This window comes from Chanodichthys erythropterus, chromosome 18 (genome assembly GCF_024489055.1).
Source record: "Chanodichthys erythropterus isolate Z2021 chromosome 18, ASM2448905v1, whole genome shotgun sequence".
In the NCBI taxonomy this organism is placed as follows: Eukaryota; Metazoa; Chordata; class Actinopteri; order Cypriniformes; family Xenocyprididae; genus Chanodichthys; species Chanodichthys erythropterus.
In genome coordinates this window covers 6,963,546-6,988,041 of record NC_090238.1, presented here as the reverse complement: position 1 = coordinate 6,988,041, position 24,496 = coordinate 6,963,546, and the positions used below count along the sequence as shown (strand labels likewise).

The window sequence follows — 24,496 nt, the reverse complement described above, 5'->3', positions numbered from 1 at the left end:
CACAAACAGCGCTCTAGCGCATCATCACTGCGCGCTATTTGCGCAGCCACGTAATCTGTGCCCATGAAAACGCTCTATTTTTTCCCCACCTGGTTGAATTTTTTGATTGTAATGCGCATATTATTATTTCACATTATATATAATATTCAAACTTTTTTTGGAAAGCATGTATAGAGAAAGAAAAAAGAAAAAGCATAAATGTGTGTAGTGGGAAACGCTTATTATCAGTGTGGAGATTTAGATAGTAAACTGTAAGGTGCATAGTGTATTTGACTGTGACAAAGTGGCTCAGTAACCTTAAGGCGTGATGGCAACTGTAACACTAGGAGGAGTGTATTAGTGCAACACTGACATTCACCATCTGGACCCTGAATGACACACATGAAGAAGCTCCAGCTGATCTGACTGACTGCTTTAGGTAAGAACACCTGCATGTCGAACAACATGTACGTTCACCTGTTGTGCTTGTGTAGATGAGGAACACTGCATGAACACTGAGGAACACAGCATGCGTCCAACAACTAACTTACAATAACAAGGACGTGAAATTGCACAAACTAATGATAGGTATAACTAGTTAGTCAGAAATGCTAATATATTTACAGTTTTACATTAAATATGGTCCTGGGGAGTGCATATGGGGTAAAGTTGAAACTGAAATCTCTGTTACAACTGCCAGGAACTGTTAACCCTGCAGTGTCCGGCAGGGAAGTGTTTACTATCCCTCATTAACCCTTTGGACCCCTACTTTATTAAAAAAAAAAAATGCTAATACCATGGTACTGTGATATATAACTTGTTAAAATCTTTAGACAGTCTCACTTTGAGATCTGAGGTTGTTAAATGACGCTATACACCTCAATTTAAGCTATTCATCTGTGCAATTTAGGGGATTTTACAGTTAAAACACAAAGACCAGATATGATAAATGAAGACAAAGTAAAAAAAATAAATGATTGAAGAAAATTTTACTGAAGAATAGTTTGCCGTTTCATCAGCAGAAGGATCACTCACAAGGATTTCATAGGCCACCCGCATACATTCACATTTCCATAGCAATTACACTTTACACAAGTCAATAAACCATGTCATTACTTCAGTATAAATGATTCTGATTGGCTAAGAAATAGATAAACTTAAACAAGACTGATAGGCAGAAGCACATTATACGGATGACACCAGGACCCTGGTTTTAGGCACAGGGGCCATGTATCAGCATTTCTAGGCTCCAGTTTGTCTAAAACATTTCATCTCGCCTGGATGCCAGTTGTTCACAAAATCAGGACCTGTAACTATGGATACTGACAGAAACACAGCTTCTTCAAGGTTGAAATTGGTCGAGCTCTTGCTCTAATCAGGATACTTCCCCAAAACATTCAGATAACATGTTCTTTCTCTCAATGAGAGGTTCAGACAATATTCATCATTATTATCTAGTGTTTAAAGATGGAAAAGTAAAATAAATCACTCAAAAGATATACATTGAAGCGGCAGTGGATTCCACAATCCACCCCCTTCAGCAATTTTAACAAAAATAATAATGATTTTTGTAATACAGTGCAGATTTTAATTGAGATCCACCAATCAGACAAGGTTCTGTAGACATGGAAGTTAAAATAAATATTATTGATGCTAATTAATTTATGTAATTCACAGTACTTCATGAGATGGAGTAGATCGTTTGCTCTTGATGTCATTATTTTATTCTACAATGTGACATATTTCCAAGTGAAAGAAGATATTCAGTGAGTTAAAATGGAGGCCAGGACTTGATTTTATTAAATGGGAATTGATTAGAATAAAAATATGTATCCTATACAACTAATTGGTTGAAATGTAAGGGTTAAAATTCAGAGGAATTGGTGATTAAACCAGATACCAGTGATGTGTAGTAGAATGAGGTTGATTTCGTCTTTTTACAATTTTTCAAATAATTTCTTGCTTCAGTTGAAATGTAATGTTGTGATTCATCTCATACCTACTTGGTTTGATTCAAGGTTAAAACCAAGGCCACTAAAAACTTGGCAGTTATTATTGTGCTTTAATACATAGTAGTATTTTTTATAAAGCCAAAATTAAAAGGAAGTAGCGACAGAACTTTTAGCGACAGATGTAACTATCATCCCAGTGTAACAGATCATTGAGTTAAAGTAGAGTAGGTCTAAGGTAAAGTAGAGGCAGATAAACGTGAACTTGCAGGGGGAGTTTTAAGCAGACTGAACGATTGGATAAGACGTTGGAGAAGAAGTCTTGACTAGAATGAAATGCAAAGATGGATGAATCATTCACAAAAACATCTGTAACATGCTTTTGGAAAATGGGTGTGAATTTTCAAATGTTCATTTAATGCAGACTTTAAGCAGACTAAATGACTGGAAAAGTTTGGTGTGTGTCTTTTTCTTCAGAAGGTCTTATGAAATTTTGATTAAAAATACAAGTAAAAAAAAAAATAAAAAATTAAATGTATACATGGTTCATGTTAAGATCTGTAACATGCATTTGGAAAATAGAAGAGGTCAAAATGAAACTTCTAAGTAGGTCAATGACGTATAAGGATTTTCATAAGGATTTTCCTAAACAAAACAAGCTAGCTTCCCATGAAAGGTCACTATGAAATTTGTAATAAAAGTATATACAGTGGTGTGAAAAAGTGTTTGCCCCCTTCCTGATTTTTTTTTTTTTTTTTTTTTGCATGTTTGTCACACTTTAATGTTTCAGATCATCAAACAAATGTAAATATTAATCAAAGATAACACAAGTAAACACAACATGCAGTTTTTAAATTAAGGTTTTTATTATGAAGGGGAAGGGAAAACAAAATCCAAACCCACATGGCCCTGTGTGAAAAAGTGCCTCAGTTGCCTCAGTTAAGGTCAGTGTTCATGACTCACCATAAGAAAGAGTCTGGCCATCTGTTTGTGACCTCAAGCTGAAGCGAACTTGGGTTCTGCTGCAGGACAATGATCCAAAACACACCAGCAAGTCCACCTCTGAATGGCTGAAGAAAAACAAAATGAAGACTTTGGAGTGGCCTAGTCAAAGTCCTGACCTCAATCCTATTGAGATGCTGTGGCATGACCTTAAAAAGGCGGTTCATGCTCGAAAACCCTCCAATGTGGCTGGATTACATTAATTCTGCAAAGATGAGTGGGCCAAAATTCCTCCACAGCGCTGTAACAGACTCACTGCAACTTATCGCAAATGCTTAATTGCAGTTGTTGCTGCTAAGGGTGGCCCAACCAGTTATTAGGTTTAGGGGGCAAGCACTTTTTCACAGGGTCATGTGGGTTTGGATTTTGTTTTCCCTTCCCCTTCATGATAAAAACCTTCATTTAAAAACTGCTGGTGTGTTTACTTGTGTTATCTTTGATTTCATATTTAAATTTGTTTGATGATCTGAAACATTAAAGTGTGACAAACATGCAAAAAAATAAAAAATCAGGAAGGGGCAAACACTTATTCACACCACTGTATTTACAGAAATAACTTAATATTCATTGTTTTTTTGAGGTCATACCACATGATATCCAAATGTGGTAATTACATACCAGCCGTTAAGTTACAAACCTGCTCCTTGCTTCCATGTGTCCTTCGCAAATTAGTATATGATGCAACTTCCTGTCTTTGAATAGCTTTCAACATGATGTCCCAAAGTGGTTGTTTTTTGATCGTCGCACCACATGATATTTCATAAAATGGACATCATCGGACAAAGTTTGTTTGTATATTATGATGGAAATATAAATACAAATGCTTTGCAGTCTTGTACAGGATTACAAAACATGTTGGAAATCATGCCAATTAGTGCAGAAAATGAATTTGAATAAATTTAGAGTAATTTCAACATTTCCAAAACAGAAGTTATGGCCGGACGGTCGCACCACATGATATTTTGACACTTTAAATAAGAGAAAATTACAGATAACTCATGATTTTTTGAAAAGTTAAAGTGAGTACATGCATGGGACAGGTACTACGTATCTTTTTATGCATTGAAACCAAATTTTAACTGAAAAAAATGCAATCAGACAGAAAATGCATCACGTCATTGACCCAAGTATGAAATGTTCACCATACAGTAAGTTCTAATAACATGCATTTGAAAAATAGATGGCAACTTTAAATGTCAACACACTAGCCTAACATGAAATCATAACCTGAATCTTCTATCAGTGTGTTTCAGGTCGTCATCAGATTTGCAGGCCGATGGCTTTGACCTTTGTCCTGATCATGCAGCAGAGACTCTAATATCACGCTTCATGCCTGCAGTCTTGGTATGGATCCATCGGGGCCTAAGTACTTCACTATTATTGATTATGTGATATTTGCGTTGCTGTTGGTGGCCTCCATGTCCATCGGGCTGTACTATGCCTTCACCGGAGGACGCCAGAGCACCACGCGAGAGTTTCTGTTCGCAGACAGGAATATGAAGTGCCTGCCGCTCTCTCTGTCTCTCATGGCCACCTTCCAGTCGGCCGTGGCCGTCATTGGCACGCCGGCTGAAGTCTATGCCAATGGCACACAGTACTGGTTCATTGGCTGCTCTTATATTCTGGGTCTCCTGATACCAGCACACATTTTCATTCCTGTGTTCTACAGACTGCATCTCACCAGTGTTTACCAGGTACACATATTACAGATATTATTTAGAGACCACCCTAGGAACCCCATAACAACAGCCCGGCAACACTCTAAATGAGTTTTGCACCTCTAACGTGTTGTTTTGTCAGTGATGCCATTATTAAACATGCTCACATCTCATTCACCTTGCAGTATTTGGAGCTGCGCTTCTGCAAAGCCGTCCGTATATGTGGCACTGTTACATTTATTTTTCAGATGGTAAGCCCTCTATTGTGAAATAAAGTTTCCATTTTGCATATTTAATGCATTAAATGGCTCTTTTGGAGAGAGTTAATGTGTGCGTCCTTTTTGCAGGTCATTTATGTGGGTGTTGGCATCTATACACCCGCTCTTGCACTGAATGCAGGTAATGTTGCAATAACTTTCAAATAAATATAGTCATAATTAACATTATTAATGCATGAACATTAATGTCTGTCTCTAGTTACTGGTTTTCATTTATGGGGAGCAGTACTGGCAACTGGGTTGGTCTGCACTGTATATACGGCACTGGTAAGATCTTTTTTAAATGATTTAAAGTGAACACGATATGAATATTTCCCAACTTACTTGACATATTACATGCATCTGGTCTTATTGTGCACAATTCATTAGTGCTTGATAAAATGTTTGTCTTTGTAAACTTTCATCAGCTTGCTCTGCATCTAAAATGTTTAAAATCGTTATGTATATGTTTTTCCCCACTCAGTTAAAACTGCAGAACTTTAACAAATAAAGCTAAGCATTTAAATATAATCTAAATAAGACATATTATTGGGAGATATATGACAGCTGATATTTATCTGCATTTTATGTAAGTAGTCTGCTATATTATCTAATTGATTTACATTACAAGCTATCCGAATTTCATCCTACTTTTGTCTTTTTCCCCCCCTAATAAAAACTATTTTGGTGACACTTTACAATAAGGTCCCATTAGTTAATTTAATTAATACAATAATGAGCAACATATTTGTTACAGTATTCATTTTTTGTTAACATTAATTTCTATTGTCAGCTCAGGTCCATTAACAGATACAACTTTTGATTTTAACAATGTATTAGTTAATGTTGAAATTATCTAAGATTAATAAATGCTGTAGAAGAACATTTTCATTGTTAGTTCATGTTAACTAATGTAAAGAGTTACCTATATTATTTTTAATAATACAAAATATGGATATTTTTCTGCCTGTTATTTATTTCACATGTCAGGCTGCTCAGGGTTAAAGGGTTGGTTCACCCAAAAAGGAAATTTCTGTCATCAATTACTCACTCTCATGTCGTCCCACACCCGTAAGACCTTTGTGCATCTTTAGAACACAAATTAAGGTATTTTTGATGTTTCCGTTGTATAGACAGTGCGGGCTTCCAGGTTCTGCGTCAGAACTCTGTCTTAGTATTGGCCAACGCTGTTCATGTGAGCAGCATGGACGCATACATGCGATGCTGATGCAAGAGCCGGCCAATAATGAGTCTGCGATCTGATGCAGAACCTTGAAGCACTGAACGTAAACAGCATAAGAGAATGACACAGAAGAGAAGATTATTGTTGAATAAAGTCGTTATTTTTGTTTTGTTTTTGTGCACAAAAAGTATTCTCGTCGCTTCATAAAATTAAGGTTGAACCACTTTAGTCACATGAACTGTTTTAAATACATCTTTAGTAGCTTTCTGGACCTTGAATGTGGTCATTTTGTGGCTTTCTATGGGGGATAAAAAAAAAAACCTCTTGGATTTCATCAAAAATATCTTAACTTGGTCTTACGGGTGTGGAACGACATGAAGGTGAATAATTAATTATAGAAATTTCATTTTTGGGTGAACTAACCCTTTAAATATCTTTAAAAGTAAAACTGGCTACAAATGTCAACCCATTTTAATTTGCTTGTTTGTTTTGATGGTCTCAAAGAAGTTGTAATTATTTTTGCATGTTTTTCCTCCTGGTAGGGTGGGCTGAAGGCAGTGGTCTGGACCGATGTTTTCCAGACAGTAGTCATGTTTACTGGTCAGCTGGCCGTCATCATTGTGGGCGTTCAGCAGGCTGGTGGTCCGTCTGAAGTCTGGATTAAAGTCAGAGATGGTGGACGCATCTCTGGCATCGAGTATGTTCACTTTAAATGGTTTGGTGTGGCTAGGCTCACTAAAGTTGCTCCAGGGCGAGTCATTATGGATAAATGCATCTATTAAATCAGGGGTCTTCAAACTTTTTTTTTAGCAAGGGCCCCCCAAAAATGATGATGATGATGATGATCCTCTTTGGAGGTTAAGCAGCTGTACTATATAAAGTCCATTTATACTGTGAGAAAATATTTAGTGTGTCTAAATGTCCACAATTAAAATATTATTAAAGGCATAGTTCACCCAAAAATGAAAATTCTGTCATCATTTACTCGGCCTCAAGTTGTTCCAAACCTGTATGAGTTTATTTCTTCTGCTGAACACAAAACAAGATTTTTCGAAGAATGTCGGTAACAAAAGTTGATGAGCCCTAATTGACTTCCATAGTATTTATTTTTGCCATACTAGGAAAGTCAATTGGGTCCATGAACTGTTTGATTTCTCAATTATCTGGATCTTCAAAATATCTTCTTTTGTGTACAGGAGAAGAAAGAAATTCATACAGGTTTGGAACAACTTGAGGGTGAGTAATTAACAGAATTTTTATTTTTGGGTGAACTATCCCTGCAGATTTGTTTTGTTATTTTCTAATGATAAAAATAATTAGTGTTTTAATAAATATAATAATAAATAATTGTTCTTAATCTCATGATTTCATTCTGGCTGAAACCTGAAATAATATAAAATTTGGTTAATGTGTTAAAAATTATTACATTAATTTAATATCTTCATTTATCTTAATATCGAGTTCGGTACGTTTACATGGGTTTGTTTTTATTTGTGTACACTCTACACTTGTAAATGTATTTTGTAAAATAAAGAAAACAAACAGGATTTGGCTTTTCTGCCATCCTGGGTTCCTTTCAATTCAGCTTGTGGAGCGTGTCACAAAAATGATTCGAAACTCAGCGTATAAGCTACTACACGCTCTTGCGTGCCATCTGAACTCTTGTTTTGGTTTGGTGCATAGATTGTCTCTTCTTCTTCTGCTCTTTTTCTTGTTGTGCCGGTTAGAAAACAGCATTACTGCATGTGCCCCCTTCTGGATTGGAGTGTTGATCGCTTGTGACTGACTGTATTTGTCGTCTGACTGTATGCACCGAACCGTCAAATACATGTACCGTTACACCCCTAATCCCTAACAAATATATTTTCAAATTTTCTTCTTGTGGTTAAAAACCCCTGTACTGAATGACTTCTCACTTTTTAATACTAAGTTTTGACCTTGAAAAATTTCTTTTGACTGCCTCAGGACATCAGTAGTGAAATAAACAAACCTCTAATTCTAAGTATTAAATCTAGGCATGTAACTCATCCTGTACTATTTGTGCTACAGACATGAAGGATATTGTGTTGATACTTTAAAGTCATTTCTCCAGTTGACTGACTGATTTGTCTGTTCAGCCTAAATCCTGACCCAACGGTGAGACACACGTTCTGGACGTTAGGTGTTGGAGGAGTGTTCCTCATGCTGTCTCTTTATGGAGTGAACCAGGCTCAGGTTCAGAGGTACCTCAGTTCTCGTACGGAGAAAGAAGCCGTCATGTAAGTGTTCCTTTTACCTACGTACACAGCAAAATCCCCAGAGTTAAATCAACACTGCTCAGATTACATATGGTCCCTCTCTATATAGTGTTAAAGTAACACTGAAGCAGAGTTAAAGTTAATGACATTAATTAAGTTATAATTGAGCATTAGTGATGAGCACCTGCTGTTAACAAGCAGAATTACTGAAGAGAAACACAATAACTACAAATGACTTCCAGCCACAGCCTTAGATTAAATCAACTGAAGATAAAAGACATTAAATCTCTCAAGATCTGATTAAACAACTCCACAAACAGTATATTATCATCATAATTAACTTTAACTCTGCTTCAGTGTTATTTAAACTCTGTGTAGAGAGGGACCATATGTTCTCTGAGCAGAGTTGATTGAACTCGGGGGATTTTGCTGTGTACAGACCCCAAAATCTCTCAGATGAACTTTAGAGCTGTACTTCTTACAATTCTCGTGCAGGTCCTGCTATATGGTGTTTCCGTGTCTTCAGGTGGCTTTGATGCTCAGTTGTCTCATGGGGCTGGTCATGTACGCTTGCTACGGAAACAACAGCCCTTTAGAACAGCAGTACATCAAATCCAAAGACCAGGTTAGCAGCACCAAACTAGTACCAGAGTTTCTTATAGATGAACAACAGATGATCTTATAGATGAACAACAGTCATGTGCCTGTATATATAGCTCCTGATAAGAATCATGTTCTTTGATTTTACAGATGGTGCTCTACTTTGTCATGGACATGTTACAAAACTTCCCTGGACTTCCTGGATTGTTTGTGGCATGTTTGTTTAGCGCATCTCTCAGGTAACAGCCTGATGTTTGAAGTAATCATATTTCAGTAAAAAAAAAGAAAAAAGACTGTATTATTGCAAGACTGTAATAGTAATCTTCAATAATTGTAGAAAACAACTGTCATAAAAGTAGTCAAAATGTCCCCAAAAATTAAAGGATTAGTTCACTTTCAAATTAAATTTTCTTGATAATTTACTCACCCCCATGTCATCCAAGATGTCCATGTCCTTCTCTCTTCAGTCGAAAAGAAATTAAGTTTTTTGATGAAAGCATTCCAGGATTTTTCTCCAAAGTTTGAACTAATTGTTATATACTTGCACTGGTATATTGTATATGAGAATTTAGTTCAAACTTTGACCTGAGGAGGGCAGTAACACACTTAGCAGCGTCTACACTGCTGGAATTCAAATAGAGAAGAAGAAGAAGAGAACTGGTTCAAATGAGCATTTATGGTTAAAAAAATTTTAAAAAATTTAAAAAATGAGTGATGGTTTCTCTAGATAAGACCGTTATTCTTCATCTGGGATCATGTAGAATGCTTTGAAGCTGCAATGAAACTGTAATTTTGACCTTCAACCATTTGGGTTCCATTGAAGTCCACTATAAGGAGAAAAATCCTGCAATGTTTTCATCAAAAACTTTAATTTCTTTTCGACTGAAGAAAGAAAGACATGAACATCTTGGATGACATGGGGGTGAGTAAATTATCAGGGAATTTTAATTTGAAAGTGAACTAATCCTTTAATGATCTGCTAATTGCATAAATGTAAATATTAAAATGTTATTTAATCCTTAGGTGCAAAGCTGAATTTTCAGCATCATTCCTCCAGCCTTTAAGTCAAGTCAAGTCAAATTTATTTATATAGCGCTTTTTACAATTGGTAATTGTTTCAAAGCAGCTTTACATATTAGAAGCACAGAAAAAAGGGAAATGGTTAAAAATAAGCTGTACAAACAAGCGTGGTAATATGTAAAATATACAAGATGCTGCTACATTAAGCCAATGTCGGCTGACTCCCAGGGGTGGAAAAAAAACCCCTAGGAGAAAAACCCAGCGTGCTAACACTGGGAAAAAAGTCCTAGGAGGGAAAAAACCCCTTGGAAGATATATATAATATATGTTAATGGATATGGAGATCAAAATCTGAATTATACATTTTTATTCTAGAGATTAAAAATAGTCTTCAGTGTCACATTATCCTTCAGAGTCACATGATCCTTCAGAAATCATTCTAATATGATGCTTTGTTGCTCAAAAAACATTTATTATTATTATCATCAATGTTGAAAACAGTTGTGCTGCTTTGTTTTTGTGGAAACTAAAGTGGTTTTTAGGATTCTTTTGATGAATAGAAAGTTCAAAAGAAAATAATTTATTTGAAATAGAAACAAATGTCTACTGTCACTTTTAATGAATCTTTGGAGAATAAGAACATTTATTTCTTTAAAAAAAAATCATACTCTGTAGTGCATGTTCATGCAAATCTGCTTTGTTTACTTTTGTCTCTCATAGACTTACATTTTGAAGAGATGCAGATAAAGACAGTAGTCTGCATGCCTCAAATATATAGAAAGTATACTTTATTTGTAAAATAAAACTGAGATTATTCTCATTGACAGTACAATATCCTCAGCGTTTAACTCACTGGCCACGGTGACCATGGTGGATCTGATCAAACCTCATTACTCAATGACGGAGGCCAGAGCCACTCTGCTGTCAAAGATGCTGGGTGAGACATTATCCTGAATGTTTATCTCTTCATTTGAAATGATTTCCGCCTTCCCACTGATGCACAATGATAGAATATGTTTCATCTGATTTCGCCTTTGCTCAAAGTGATCAAATAGTGAGCATGTTTATAATGGATGATTATATTCCTCATCCAGCCCTATCATATGGGATTATATGTCTGGCTATGGCTTATGTCGTCCATTTGATGAACAGTTCAGTTCTTCAGGTAAGCATACATGCTTTTTTTAAAAGGCGCTGATGAATTTATAGCTGTAATCAGCTTATTTTAAGAAATCAAAAATGTATCCTCTCTGTGTAAATTAAACATGCATTCATTCATTATTTAAGTTGCAAAAGTGATTCAGTCAAGAGCAGTGAGAGATTTTCTTCTTTTGTTGTTTGATTAACATTAAAGGGATAGTTCACCCAAAAATGAAAATTTGATGTTTATCTGCTTACCCCCAGGGCATCCAAGATGTAGGTGACTTTGTTTCTTCAGTAGAACACAAATGATGATTTTTAACTGGAACTGTTGCCGTCTGTCAGTCAAATAATGCGAGTGAATGGGAACTCGATCAATAAGAGTCGAAAAAACTTGCATAGACTAATCCAAATTAAACCCTGCGGCTCGTGACGACACATTGATGTCCTAAGACATAAAAAAATCGGTTTGTGCGAGAAACCGAACAGTATTTATATAATTTTTTTCCCAATAAAACACCTTAATGTCCAACTGTGTTCAGCACTCGCTTAGTGAGGTCTGATCGCACTCTGACAACGGCAGTGATGTCTCGCACGTATACTTCAATGAGTGCTAGACATCACTTCCGCTGTCAGAGCGCGATCAGACCTCACTAAGAGAGTGCTGAACACAGTTGGACATGGTGTATCAGAGGTAAAAAATTATTTAAATACTGTTCGGTTTCACACACAAACCAATCGTTTTGTGTCTTAGGACATCAATGTGTCAACATGAGCCGCAGGGTTTAATTTGGATTTGTCTATGCAAGTTTTTTCGACTCTTATTGATCGAGTTCCCATTCACTCCCATTATTTGACTGACAGACGGCAACTGTTGGAGTTAAAAATCATAATTTGTGTTCTACTGAAGAAACAAAGTCATCTACATCTTGGATGCGCTGGGGGTAAGCAGATTAACATCAAATTTTCATTTTTGGGTGAACTATCCCTTTAATGACACTGAAGATGGCAGCAGGTTTATTAGGCTGCTGTCACTTTAAGACCAAATGCACGGATCCAGTATACTCATGCGTTTTCTTTCTCAACTCTTACGTTCACTTAAGGGGTTAGTTCACCCAAAAATGAAAATTCTGACATTTATTACTCCCCCTCATGCCGTTCCACACCCGTAAGACCTTCGTTAATCTTCGGAACACAAATTAAGATATTTTAGTTAAAATCCGATGGCTCCGTGAGGCCTTCATAGGGAGCAATGACACTTCCTCTCTCAAGATCCATAAAGGTACTAAAAACATATTTAAATCAGTATAAGAATATTTTTGAAGCACCAAAAAAAACACTTATTTAGTGATGGCCGATTTCAAAACACTACTTCAGGAAGATTCGGAGCACAAATGAATCAGTGTTTATGCTGCAAAAATAACTGTTCAGTATGCAAATGCTCATTGAGTAGTGGCTTCATGTGCACAGTGCGTGAAATCACTTGTTTTTAAACTGCAATAAAAATGCATTCAGATGATAAGCTTTCACGACCGCGCAGCACAGCAACGTTACATGTTGTACAACGTAACTGCTATAGTGACGATATTCAAATATCTATTGGTTGTCGAATTTCTACCGGTTCTGTGTCTTACTGTGTCTTAAGGAACCAGGGTTACATTTGTAACCTGAAATGTTTACATCTTGCAATTCAGTTTTTTGTTTCTGCTGTGGAAAAAAATATTAAAAAGGTATTTTTTTAGGTATTCGTCTTGTTGCTACACTGTAAAACTCAAGTTCAGAATACTCAAAACATTTGAGGAAACTTATTACCTCAAAACATTTAAGTTAACTAACTTATTTTTTTTAAGTTAGTAGAACTTAATTTTTTTGTGACAAGTGGGGCGGGGCCGAGAGCCATGGAAGTGGAGCAATGCTAATGTGGTGCACAGGTGTCTCTCATTAACCATCACATCACTGGCATTCCTTCGCTCCCACAGTTCTCAGCCTCGCCCTACTCAAGTACATATAGTTAATTTACATAAACATCACATTCAAATCTTGGTTAAATGTTAGTTAGCAAAAAACACATGCTATTATAATTATCAAAGAGACTGTCAATATATACTTGCATGTATATAATCAAACAACATACAGTATATGTGGTCTTAAAACTTTTGCATCCCATCCTCAACCTAACCACACGGTCTACTCTTCACCAGAATGGTAACCCTACAAAACTAACATAACAGAACCCCCTGTCAATCCCAACATAACACAACATTAAACACTAACTTATGTCTCCCTATGTTAATCTTATGCAAAAACACACAAAATAACACTTTATTTCAACATTTAGACAGTCTGATGCAAAGCATGCTGGGAATTAGAAATCTGCTGCAACTAAAACAGTTTAGTTTACTTGAAATATGTCAGTGCTGTGAACTCAAAAGTAAAAGAAAGTTTTAAATACTCATAACTGTTAATTTAACTGAACTAATTTGTTTAATTTAAGTTTGTCCTACTCAAACGAATTAAGTATTTTGAGCATTAGGGTTTACAGTGTAGAAAGATAATTTTGTACACTGTAATGGGTTATAAAATAACAAACAGGTATGATTTTAAAACTGTTCTCATATCAAAATGTTTCCATCTTTATTTATGTGGTGAAAAGCTGGGTAATAAGTGATACAACTGTACATTATCCCTTAAATGTCCACCTTGGTAGAATTTGTCTGGGTTGAAAAAACTGTTTACTAGAAGCTTTTTTCTTCACAGAAACATTGTGTTTGTTTCGATTAATTATAATCAATATTTTGTCTAATTATTCACTTGTGTGACAAGTAGCCTTGTAATATATGTGAGATATCATACAACCAGCCAGTTGTTTTCGCAAAATAAACCACATAATAATAAACCAGACTATAAACCAGACTCAACATGATCTGCTTGTCAGGGTTTGTTTTGCAGTAACAATCGTCTGGATGTGCGTTATCCCTTAACTAACCTCTAGTTGTGTATTTCACTTTAAGGCTGCTCTCAGTATCTTCGGAATGGTCGGTGGGCCACTGCTCGGTCTGTTCTGTCTCGGCATCTTTTTCCCATGTGCCAATAGCATTGTAAGTTCTTCCTTCTTTCCATCCATTAATTCATCCAACCTCTATAGAAGCTTGTTTGCACCACAGAATTAAAAATATAAAAAAGTTAATTGTGAATTTTACCTCACAGTTTTGAGTTTTTTTCTTGTGATTGCAAGTTTGTCTTGCAGTTCTGAGTTTATTTCTCACCATTCCAAGTATAAAACTTGTAATTCAGACTTTTTTTCTTCTGATTTTATCACAATTCCGTGTTTATATCTTGCAATTCTGACTTTTTTCTTGCAATTCTGAGTTTACATCTCACAATTCTGGCTATATTTCTTGCAATTAAGAGTTTTTAACTCACAATTCTGACTTTTTTCTCACAATTATATTTTATTTTTTTATTCCATGGTGGAAATAAGCTTAAATAAACTTCACATTAAGGATGTTTTCTCTTTTTCATTCAGGGAGCTGTAATAGGACTTGCTGCAGGTCTGGTCGTGGCTTTCTGGGTTGGCATTGGTGGTTTTTTGGCTCGGATGTCCAGTTCTGTAGTTCCTCCATTCAACTCTACCAACACAGTAGCAGTCACCCCTGACAACATCACCATCACAGCCGTGACTGCCGTCATAGATGCTGCCAGGTGACTTGTAGATCAGTACCATGCAGTGCAATGTAAATGTATATATTGAGGGAAAGCATTAAAATGATTTTTCTATGTTTTTCAGCAGACCCATAGGGCTGGATGGCTTCTACTCTCTGTCGTACATGTGGTACAGTGCTCTCAACTCCTCCACTGTGGTGGTTATAGGACTCATTATCAGCTTCATGACAGGTGAGAAACATTCACCTAAAGAGCTTCCGATAGTATTTATTCAGAATGTGACATCAAAAAAGCCTTAAATAGCGTTACTTATTGTTTATTGTTGTGATATTACTTCTTTTTAAAAGTAATCCGACTTAGAAATTTAGTCTTGTGGACTAGATTTTCAATTGAGAAATCACACGTTTACACTCGAGAAGGCCTTATGGTTAACCAAAACTAAAACTATGAATTGAAATAAAGTGGATAACATTTTACAATAAGGTCTCATTAGTTAACATTAGTAAATGCATTAACTAACGTGAACTAATAATAAGAAATATATTTTTAAAGCATTTATGTATCTGTATTAAAGGGATAGTTCACCCAAAATTGAAAATTATCCCATGATTTACTCACCCTCATGCCATCCTAGGTGTATATGACTAACTTCTTTCAGACAAACACAATCAGAGATATATTTAAAAATATCCTTAGTCCTCCAAGGTTTATAATGGTTATGAATGGGGGGCCACGTTTTGAAGCCAAAAATAATGCATCCGTCTATATAAAAATGTAATCCATACGACTCCATAATAAACCATACCTAATCCATAAAATGCTCACCCTCAGGCCCTGTTTTTGGTCCTCAGACCAAGACGGGCCAAGCCCCATAGAAGCTTGTGGCATGGACCTAAACCGCAGAGGTATATAGGTCTTAAAGGCCGCAGACCGCACGACCACCGCCTCAACAAATATGCCAAAAAGCTCAGAGGGCGAAACCGGCACAACAAGGAGAAAATTTCTCCCAGATGTCTGCCAGGTTCAACCAAAGATGATGCTGTCATGGCCACCATCGACCGGTTGATCGCGGCAGCAGTTTGCTTAGTGGTATGGAGAGCAAGATCTGTCTCGTTCCCATTCCAAAGAGAACCTTGTTGTAACTATGAAGCTGAAATAAAATAAAATATAAATATTAGATGACAAACTTAAACAAATATTAGAATTGTTGCCTTGTCAACTAACTGAAAAAGTTGAATTTGTAACATTACTAGGGCTGTCGATTTAACGCATTAATTAGATTAATAAATTACACCCCAGACATACGTAGGTCATCTGACATTTCATACAGTTGATTGATGACGAATATGATGCAGGGCATCAACTTGCTGCATGATGAAGCCTATAGAATGTAGTTAGAATGTCCCTAAAATTCAGGATATGGGGCAAGAAATGCCCCTGTTTGAGTTTTTGCCCCTGTTTGAGTCTCATATTTACATCATATGTGATGTAGTTAAGTTATATCACGAATTTAATATCACAAGTTTTTCTGTCCAGAATAGCACAAGTGCAAATGTGATACTGGTATTATACAACAGTTTAATAAATAAGAACTTAATATTGTGTTATTAAGACACAATATTGTCTGTTTTGCTCAATTTTGCCAATGAAAATATAAAGACAAAGCAGAACTGTCTCAGCAACACACAGCGACATTTCATTTCTGAATCCGTGTTTTGAACAAACCGGCTGCTTGTTGGACTTGAAGCGGCATGGCACAGACTGATCGGCGAGTATGACATCAGAGTACCACGAGCGATTCAAAAGCATACGGAGCCATCTGCTCTCTAATATTTTGATGTCGTACACTGATCAGTCTGTGCAGAGCCACTTCAAGTCCAACAGGCCTAATGATTGAATGGACCATTTGCAAAGAGAACCATTTACTTCACTCTTGAATGAATCCGCCATTTAAACGAATCGAATGAATAAATGAATGACTTGATTATTAGGACATTTGCAGTTTTAGTTCATTTTTTCATTTAGTTCATAATTTCATTTAAAAAAATCATTCATATTTCTATAGTAAAAAGAACTTTCTCCCCAAAATGAAAATTCAGTCATTATTTACTCACCCTCATGGTCCAAAAGAGAATGTGTAATAAATTCTGTGTTGAATCAAATAAAATATATGTATTGCTGAAGCTATTTTTATTAATGTCTATGTGATGCTTTAGACAATAATGACTTAAAATGATCTTTTGGGAGTAATTTCTCAGCCAAATTTGATCATGATGTTCGATTCATGTGCGATTAGTTAGAATAATTAATCGCTACATCATGTAATTAATTAGATTAAAAAATGTAATCGCTTGACAGCCCTAAACTTTACTAAAACTACACCTGAAATAAAAAAAAATTAAAGCTAAATAAAAATATTAAAAAACCTGAAAAAAATAAAAATGACAAAAGAACATAAAATTGCTAAAATTAAAATTTAAAATATAAAAATAAAAGCTAATTCAATTCACATTTATTTGTATAGCGCTTTTCACAATACATATAGTTTCAAAGCAGCTTTACAGAGAATGCATGTCAACATTACAATTTAAGAAGAATGCAGTTAGCAAATAATGTAATAATTTGGGCAATTAATTTACAAACACTGTTAGCATTTAACTTTAAGGTAGAAGCAATGAGCTCCTGGAATAATGAATTACATATCAATAATTAGGATATATAGAAATTTGGGAATGTGCATGTTGCATCTTCTGAGGTCCTCGCTGGAGTTGACGTATGGAAGTAAATTAATGCCAAATGTTTTTGAAATAAAAAGCTTGTTGAATTGCTCTAAATGAAAAAAAATATGCATTACATTAGCTGTACTTGCATTTAGATGCACTGTATTTTTAAGGCTTGCATTTTTATGGGATGAAATTCAACACAGTCGTATATTTAAGCTGTAAATATTTCAATTAAAAATATTTCACACACATTTTCATTATTAAAAATTAAATAATTCATATTCACATTTCAAATTTCACTTCCAAGATATTTATTCTGTTTAAAAATACAACCTATAAAATTCGACTAGAAATTTTCAGTCCATTTTATTTCACTTTACAAATTCGCTTCCACAAATTCAGTGGCTCAAATTCGGCAGAAAATTCAACATTTCACATCCGGGAACTGCAGGAAGAGCAGTAGAGTGCCGATGCATCATCTCTACCTGCTGTTAGTCTTCTTCACCAGCAGGTGTCGCTAGCGGCTGTTTAGGAAGACCAAAGCAACGCTAGTAAGTCATCATTCATTCATAAAAACGGATTTACAGAAATGGAGCAAGTGGTAAGTGAATGTGTGATGATTATCAGGGCCAGTATAAATGCAGAAAAGCTGATAAAGACACAAAAGCTGCATTTATGTTTAATTCAGTGTATTTACGCTTACTTTCCCTGTGTAGCTACAGCTTTCTCTCCAGTGAACAAGATAACGTTATTGCCCGATGCTGGTGTACAGATCAAACGTTAAATCTGAGATATACATATATTTCTCTCTGTTGATAAGTTTCCTTAAATTTATATCAGCGCGGTGTTGTAATAATAGGGTTTCCCTCATCCGTCATAGGATTCCCCTGCCATCAGGACATATAAAACTCTTAACACAGCTTAATGGACTCGTACAGTGATATAAAAGACCAAACTCGCACCTCATTTGTGATGTAGGTTAGACTATATAGGCTCCAAGAAAGCAGATACTGGCATTAAGTTGATTTGACGCTGAACGTTTGATTATGATATTCGAAAATTTAGGGACCGTCTCTAAAGCTACGACATTTGGTATTCACGTTTCTACCTTCTACCAAACTCTTGTAGACACACATGCACATATACATATTCAAACACACCCCACTCAAAGTACATGCATATATACTATTTCTTTTTTTTTTTTTTTTTTTACATGTTCATCACACAATTTTTTTTACTTTGTTCATTTTTTATTTTACCTGATCATAGATTATCCTGCTTATACAAATTTTAAATAAAATTTAGAAATAAAATTAACAAAGTAGAACTAATTGTGTGATGAATGTGTAAAAAAAAAAGAAAAAGTATATGTGCATGTACTTTGAGTTGAGTGTGTTTGAATGTGTGTGTGTGTGTGTGTGTGTGTGTGAGAGAGAGAGAGAGAGAGAGAGAGAGAGAGAGAGAGAGAGAGAGAGAGAAGGGTGCATCACTCTTCGACCTGGCACCTATAGATGAACACTTCACAGGTAGTTTTGGTGATTGTAAATCATTCTCATCAAATGTTATTGAGCTTCTAATTATCCAATACAGTAGTGAAATACATAGCAATCTTTACATATTACTTGACAGTTTATTTGGAAACACTTTACAGTAAGGTTCATAATGTATTAACTAATGTGAACTATCCATGAGCAACACATTTGTTGTTGTATTTGTTCATCTTTGTTAACGTTAATAAAAATACAGCAGTTCATTGTTCATGTTACTTCACTATGCATTAACTAAAGTTGACAAATACAACTCTTGATTTTAATAATGTATTAGTAAATGCTGGAATTAACATTAACAAAGATTAGTAAGTGCTGTAGAAGTGCAGTTCATTGTTCGTTCATATCAACTATTTAATATAAAGTGTTACCTTTTATTTTAATAAACATCAATAATCTAAAAGGTTTGCATTATACCTGACACCTAGATAAACACTTTAGAGTTGGTTTTGTGACTAAGTCATTCTCTTTAAATGCTATTGAAGGTAGAAACGTGAATACAGAATGTCGTAACTTTAGAGACGGTCCCTAAATTTGCGAATATCATAATCAAACGTTCAGCGTCAAATCAACTTTATGCCAGTATCTGCTTTCTTGGAGCCTATATAGTCTAACCTACATCACAAATGAGGTGCGAGTTTGGTCTTTTATATCACTGTACGAGTCCATTAAGCTGTGTTAAGAGTTTTATATGTCCTGATGGCAGGGGAATCCTATGACGGATGAGGGAAACCCTATTATTACAACACCGCGCTGCGATATAAATTTAAGGAAACTTATCAACAGAGAGAAATATATGTATATCTCAGATTTAACGTTTGATCTGTACACCAGCATCGGGCAATAACGTTATCTTGTTCACTGGAGAGAAAGCTGTAGCTACACTGGGAAAGTAAGCGTAAATACACTCAATTAAACATAAATGCAGCTTTTGTGTCTTTATCAGCGTTTCTGCATTTATACTGGCCCTGATAATCATCACACATTCACTTACCACTTGCTCCATTTCTGTAAATCCGTTTTTATGAATGAATGATGACTTACTAGCGTTGCTTTGGTCTTCCTAAACAGCCGCTAGCGACACCTGCTGGTGAAGAAGACTAACAGCAGGTAGAGATGATGCATCGGCACTCTACTGCTCTTCCTGCAGTTCCCGGATGTGAAATGTTGAATTTTCTGCCGAATTTGAGCCACTGAATTTGTGGAAGCGAATTTGTAAAGCGAAATAAAATGGGACTGAAAATTGCTAGTCGAATTTTATAGGTTGTATTTTTAAACAGAATGAATATTTTGGAAGTGAAATCTAAAAGGTGAACATGAATTATTGAATTTTTAATAATGAAAATGTGTGTGAAATATTTTTAATTGAAATATTCACAGCCTAAATATACGACCATGTTGAATTTCAGCCCATAAAAATGCAAGCCTTAAAAATACAGTGCATCTAAATGCAAGTACAGCTAATGTAATGCATATTTTTTTTCAAATAGTGCAATTCAACAAGCTTTTTATTTCAAAAACATTTGGCATTATTTTACTTCCATATTGACGCCGTCTCTTCACAGGTGTTGGTCATCTGAGGTCTTTCAAAATTCAAAATGTTAATAAATAATACTAAAATAACGCTGACAGAAACATAACTGTGATAACCACCTACAACACCCTAGCATTGTTGTGTTGAGTTTTACAATGAGCAAGCATCATTCATAAAATGTACAAATACAGTTTTATAATTTATATTCTGTTTTCTACTGCAAGGCCCAACAAAAGGAGATGATGTGGCATCTGGCACAGTGTATCCGTTAGTGAGAACTGCACGATCCCTTCTGTACAAGCTTGTGCAGCCGAGTGCTTGCTGCACACACCCTCCTGAACAAAAGGTAAGATGCTACCTTAGCTGTACAATAAAATACGTTGCTGCTTTTGGTGATTTTACTGTAGTGAAAGGGTTAGTTCACCCAAAAACTAACCCTGTCATTAAATACTCACCCTCATGTCGTTTCACACCCGTAAGACCTTCATTCATCTTCAGAACACAAATTAATATATTTTTGATGAAATGCAAGAGGTATATGACTCTTCATTATACAGCAATATAACCATTTTCATGGTCCAGAAATGTATTAAAGACATTGTTAAAAAAAAAAGTCGACATGACTGCAGTGGTTCAACCTTAAAGGTGCCCTAGAATCAAAATTTTAATTTACCTCGGTATAGGTAAATAACAAGAGTTCAAACCCCATTGCTTCCTCCTTCTTATGAAAATCTCATTTGTTTAAAAGACTTCCGGAAAACACGCGGATCTTAACATAACACCGACTGTTACGTAACAGTCGAGATCATTAATATGTATGACCCCAATATTTGCATATGCCAGCTCATGTTCAAGGCATTAGACAAGGCAAAGCAGTATTAACGTCTGGATCTGTGCACAGACTAGGTAAGCCAGCAAGAACAACAGCGAAAAATGGCAGATGGAGCAACAATAACTGACATGATCCATGATATCATGATATTTTTAGTGATATTTGTAAATTGTCTTTCTAAATGTTTCGTTAGCATGTTGCTAATGTACTGTTAAATGTGGTTAAAGTTACCATCATTTATTACTGTATTCACGGAGACAAGAGTCGTCGCTATTTTCATTTTTAAACACTTGCAGTCTGTATAATTCATAAACACAACTTAATTCTTTATAAATCTCTCCAACAGTGTAGCATTAGCCGTTAGCCAGGGAGCACAGCCTCAAACTCACACAGAATCAAACGTAAACATCCAAATAAATACTATACTCACATGATCCGACGCATGCATACAGCATGCATGATGAACATCTTGTAAAGATCCATTTGAGGGTTATATTACCTGTGAACTTTGTAAATGCGCTGTAATATAGTCGAGATCTCGTGTGGCAGGGAGCAGGCGAATTAAAGGGGCGGCGCGCTGCCAAAATCAGTGTATAGTTAATGATGCCCCAAAATAGGCAGTTAAAAAAAAATTATTGAAAAAAATCTATGGGGTATTTTGAGCTGAAACTTCACAGACACATTCAGGAGACACCTTAGTCTTATATTACATCTTGTGAAAGAACGTTCTTGGGCACCTTTAATGTTGTGAAACCACGAGAATACTTTTTGTGTGCAAAAAAAAAAAAATAAAATAACTACTTTATTCAACAATATCTTATATTCAGTGTCATTCTCCTACACTGTTTACGTTCAGCTCTTACTTTATTGTTTTTGCACACAAAAAGTATTCTCGTCATTTCATAACATTAAGGTTGAACCACTGCAGTCACATCGACTATTTTAACAATGTCTTTACTTCCTTTCTGGATCTTAAAAGTGGTGATTATATATATCTATGGACGAGTCAGATACCTCTCAGATTTATTAAAAATATCTTAATTTGTGTTCCGAAGATGAACAAAGGTCTTATGGGTGTGGAAAGACATGAGGGTGAGTAATAAATGACAGAATATATTTTTGGGTGAGCTAACCCTTGAAACTGCTCCTAGCAGATTGATGGTCATAAAGAAATAAATGGCAACGTAAAGGAGGATGCTGGAACACCGGAGGAGACAGAAACATTTCTCTCATCAAATCCAGTGTCTCATGTGGAACAAGAGACCTCCGTGTAGCAAAAATGTCATAAGTGCTCAGGGTTAGCCTGCACTCTAGTGCTAATTATTATAAATATTTTGTATATTGATGTTGTCGGTAATGCTCATTACAGGGATGTGTAAGAGTTCAGTCTGGTTGTAATTATTTTGAAGGAAGAAGTGTGCCTGGGTGTAAATTTTTATAATAGAATGTATATTTCTGATTGTATTCTTTGTATGTGTAGCTGCTGTATACAAAACCAGTAAAAAATATTTTACATCATGCTCTAAAATGTTTTTATCTGTAAAGATGTAAAGTACAAATCCAAATGATTTGTTCTGCAAATCAACTTTTCCAATAAAAGCATGTGCCTCATGTGTTGCTGCTGTTGTGGGTGAATCTCACCGGTCTGGCATACATTTCACCCGAAAATAAAAACAGGACCATTAGCATCTTCCCCCATTGTGACACATATTACATGAATGATATTTTGATTTTGGTTAATTTTACATTCATGGAAAAAAAATGTGCTTAATTTTGATGAAAATAAAGAGAATGCAAATAAGTAAAATATAATATTAATATATTTGATTTTGGGGTGAAATATGACGTGGACTTGTTGACTTGTGGACTTTTGATGTTTATTTCCTAGATGAATGAAGATATATGCTTTATATTTTACCTAAAAACAATTGCAAGTATCTTACCAATTTCATTGGTCATTGTTTTGGTTTTTCTCACATTTGACCAGCAGATGTCTCCAGTGTGCAAAATTTATGTGCACAACACTGCACTGCACAAAGACAGAAAAAGTTCCTGTAACACCTCTGAAGACTGAACTCTGAATCAGTGAAAATGGCAGGATAATGCTGTGGTTTATTAAAAGCAAGATTTGGTGAGATGGCTTTACGTTTCATGGTCAGATGCTCGACTGAAATGTTGTAAATGCAACTTTATAAACAGACAAATGTCATGCTGACATTTCAGAGTGCTATTTCTTGGCTAAATGTCAGTTCTTGATGAGCTGATGGTGGCAGTCCTGAGGCTCACATGATAGCCCACAGGAACTTCCTGCTAAATGAAGCCTACAGCAGCACTTTCTGGGCCAACAAAGGTCTAAAGCCCAAAGTATAGTTCACTTTTTACGTGTATGCGAGGGGTCAGCGCACAGTGTGTGTGGTGCAAATTTTGTCAATCAGAAGAGTGCACACATACTGTACGCACACAGCTGGATTTTTTGTAACCGTGTGTACAGATCGGAACGCATGCAAGCTACAGTGACAATGGAGGCCTGTATAGACGAGAGATTGTGTTAGAAAGTACCCCTCGTGGCGAGTGATTTCTCAAAACTGTGCATGAGTCAAACGCCTGTGTATAAGTATGAGTCAAGTGAAGTACTTTCCAAGTCTGTGCGTTCGACTGTGGCCGTACACTGGCTGAATCCCAAATGGCACCCTAAACACTTGCAGTCTTCCTACGAGTCTGCACTTTGGTGACGTAACGCCGCTTTGACTGTCAGGATAAAGTCTGCCACAGAGTTTGCACCAGTGCGGGCTCAGCATCAAGGGCACATATCGGCCGCAAAGGGGGCGCTCATGAGCACCCTTCTGAAGCCTAAAATTGACAAATGGGACACTCTACGGTCTCGTGGACTTAACAGACACGCGGCAGCCATTGTAAGTCCACAAGACCAAAAGTGCATAAGAGTGTTCCATTCAGGATTTAGCCACTATGCGTAAAAAAGTAAGTATACCAAGAGCTTTAGGGTGGTTTCACACTTGGTTCGATTGCTTCCCCATCCTCTGCCCCTGCTGGACTGTGTTCAGATTATATATTATTTGGGTCCAAACTGTGGTGCGTTTGCATCATTGGTAACAACAGCGCAGGAGAAGGCGGCAAATTGCATAACTCCTCAATATATATATTTTTTTTAACC

At 36.0% G+C, this 24,496-nt stretch overlaps 1 protein-coding gene across 3 annotated transcripts; it reads left to right on the top strand.

Moving 5' to 3' along the window:
• The first annotated feature begins 55 nt into the window (after positions 1 to 55).
• Positions 56 to 23,450, top strand: slc5a6b (solute carrier family 5 member 6). 3 transcript variants are annotated; one of them, XM_067366999.1, is made up of 16 exons: positions 56 to 418; positions 4,174 to 4,624; positions 4,774 to 4,839; positions 4,936 to 4,987; positions 5,066 to 5,133; positions 6,571 to 6,725; positions 8,146 to 8,286; positions 8,761 to 8,890; positions 9,016 to 9,104; positions 10,713 to 10,822; positions 10,980 to 11,050; positions 14,037 to 14,123; positions 14,552 to 14,727; positions 14,813 to 14,919; positions 20,717 to 20,838; positions 23,315 to 23,450. In XM_067366999.1, the coding sequence occupies exons 2-16, from the start codon at positions 4,277 to 4,279 to the stop codon at positions 23,396 to 23,398; spliced, it is 1,806 nt and encodes a 601-aa protein (XP_067223100.1). In that variant the 5' UTR covers positions 56 to 418; positions 4,174 to 4,276; the 3' UTR covers positions 23,399 to 23,450. The 3 variants fall into 3 exon arrangements, with proteins under 3 accessions (XP_067223100.1, XP_067223099.1, XP_067223098.1); XM_067366998.1 differs by lacking the exon at positions 23,315 to 23,450 and adding an exon at positions 22,479 to 22,979; XM_067366997.1 differs by lacking the exon at positions 23,315 to 23,450 and adding an exon at positions 22,476 to 22,979.
• Positions 23,451 to 24,496: the final 1,046 nt, after the last annotated feature.

Excerpts from the sequence above, each read along its gene's own strand:
- slc5a6b (XM_067366997.1), top strand. The coding sequence starts at position 4,277 with ATGGATCCATCGGGGCCTAAGTACTTCACTATTATTGATTATGTGATA. Across the intron at positions 9,105-10,712 it reads TTGTTTAGCGCATCTCTCAG|TACAATATCCTCAGCGTTTA; the intron begins GTAACAGCCTGA and ends TCTCATTGACAG. Across the intron at positions 11,051-14,036 it reads TGAACAGTTCAGTTCTTCAG|GCTGCTCTCAGTATCTTCGG; the intron begins GTAAGCATACAT and ends TTTCACTTTAAG.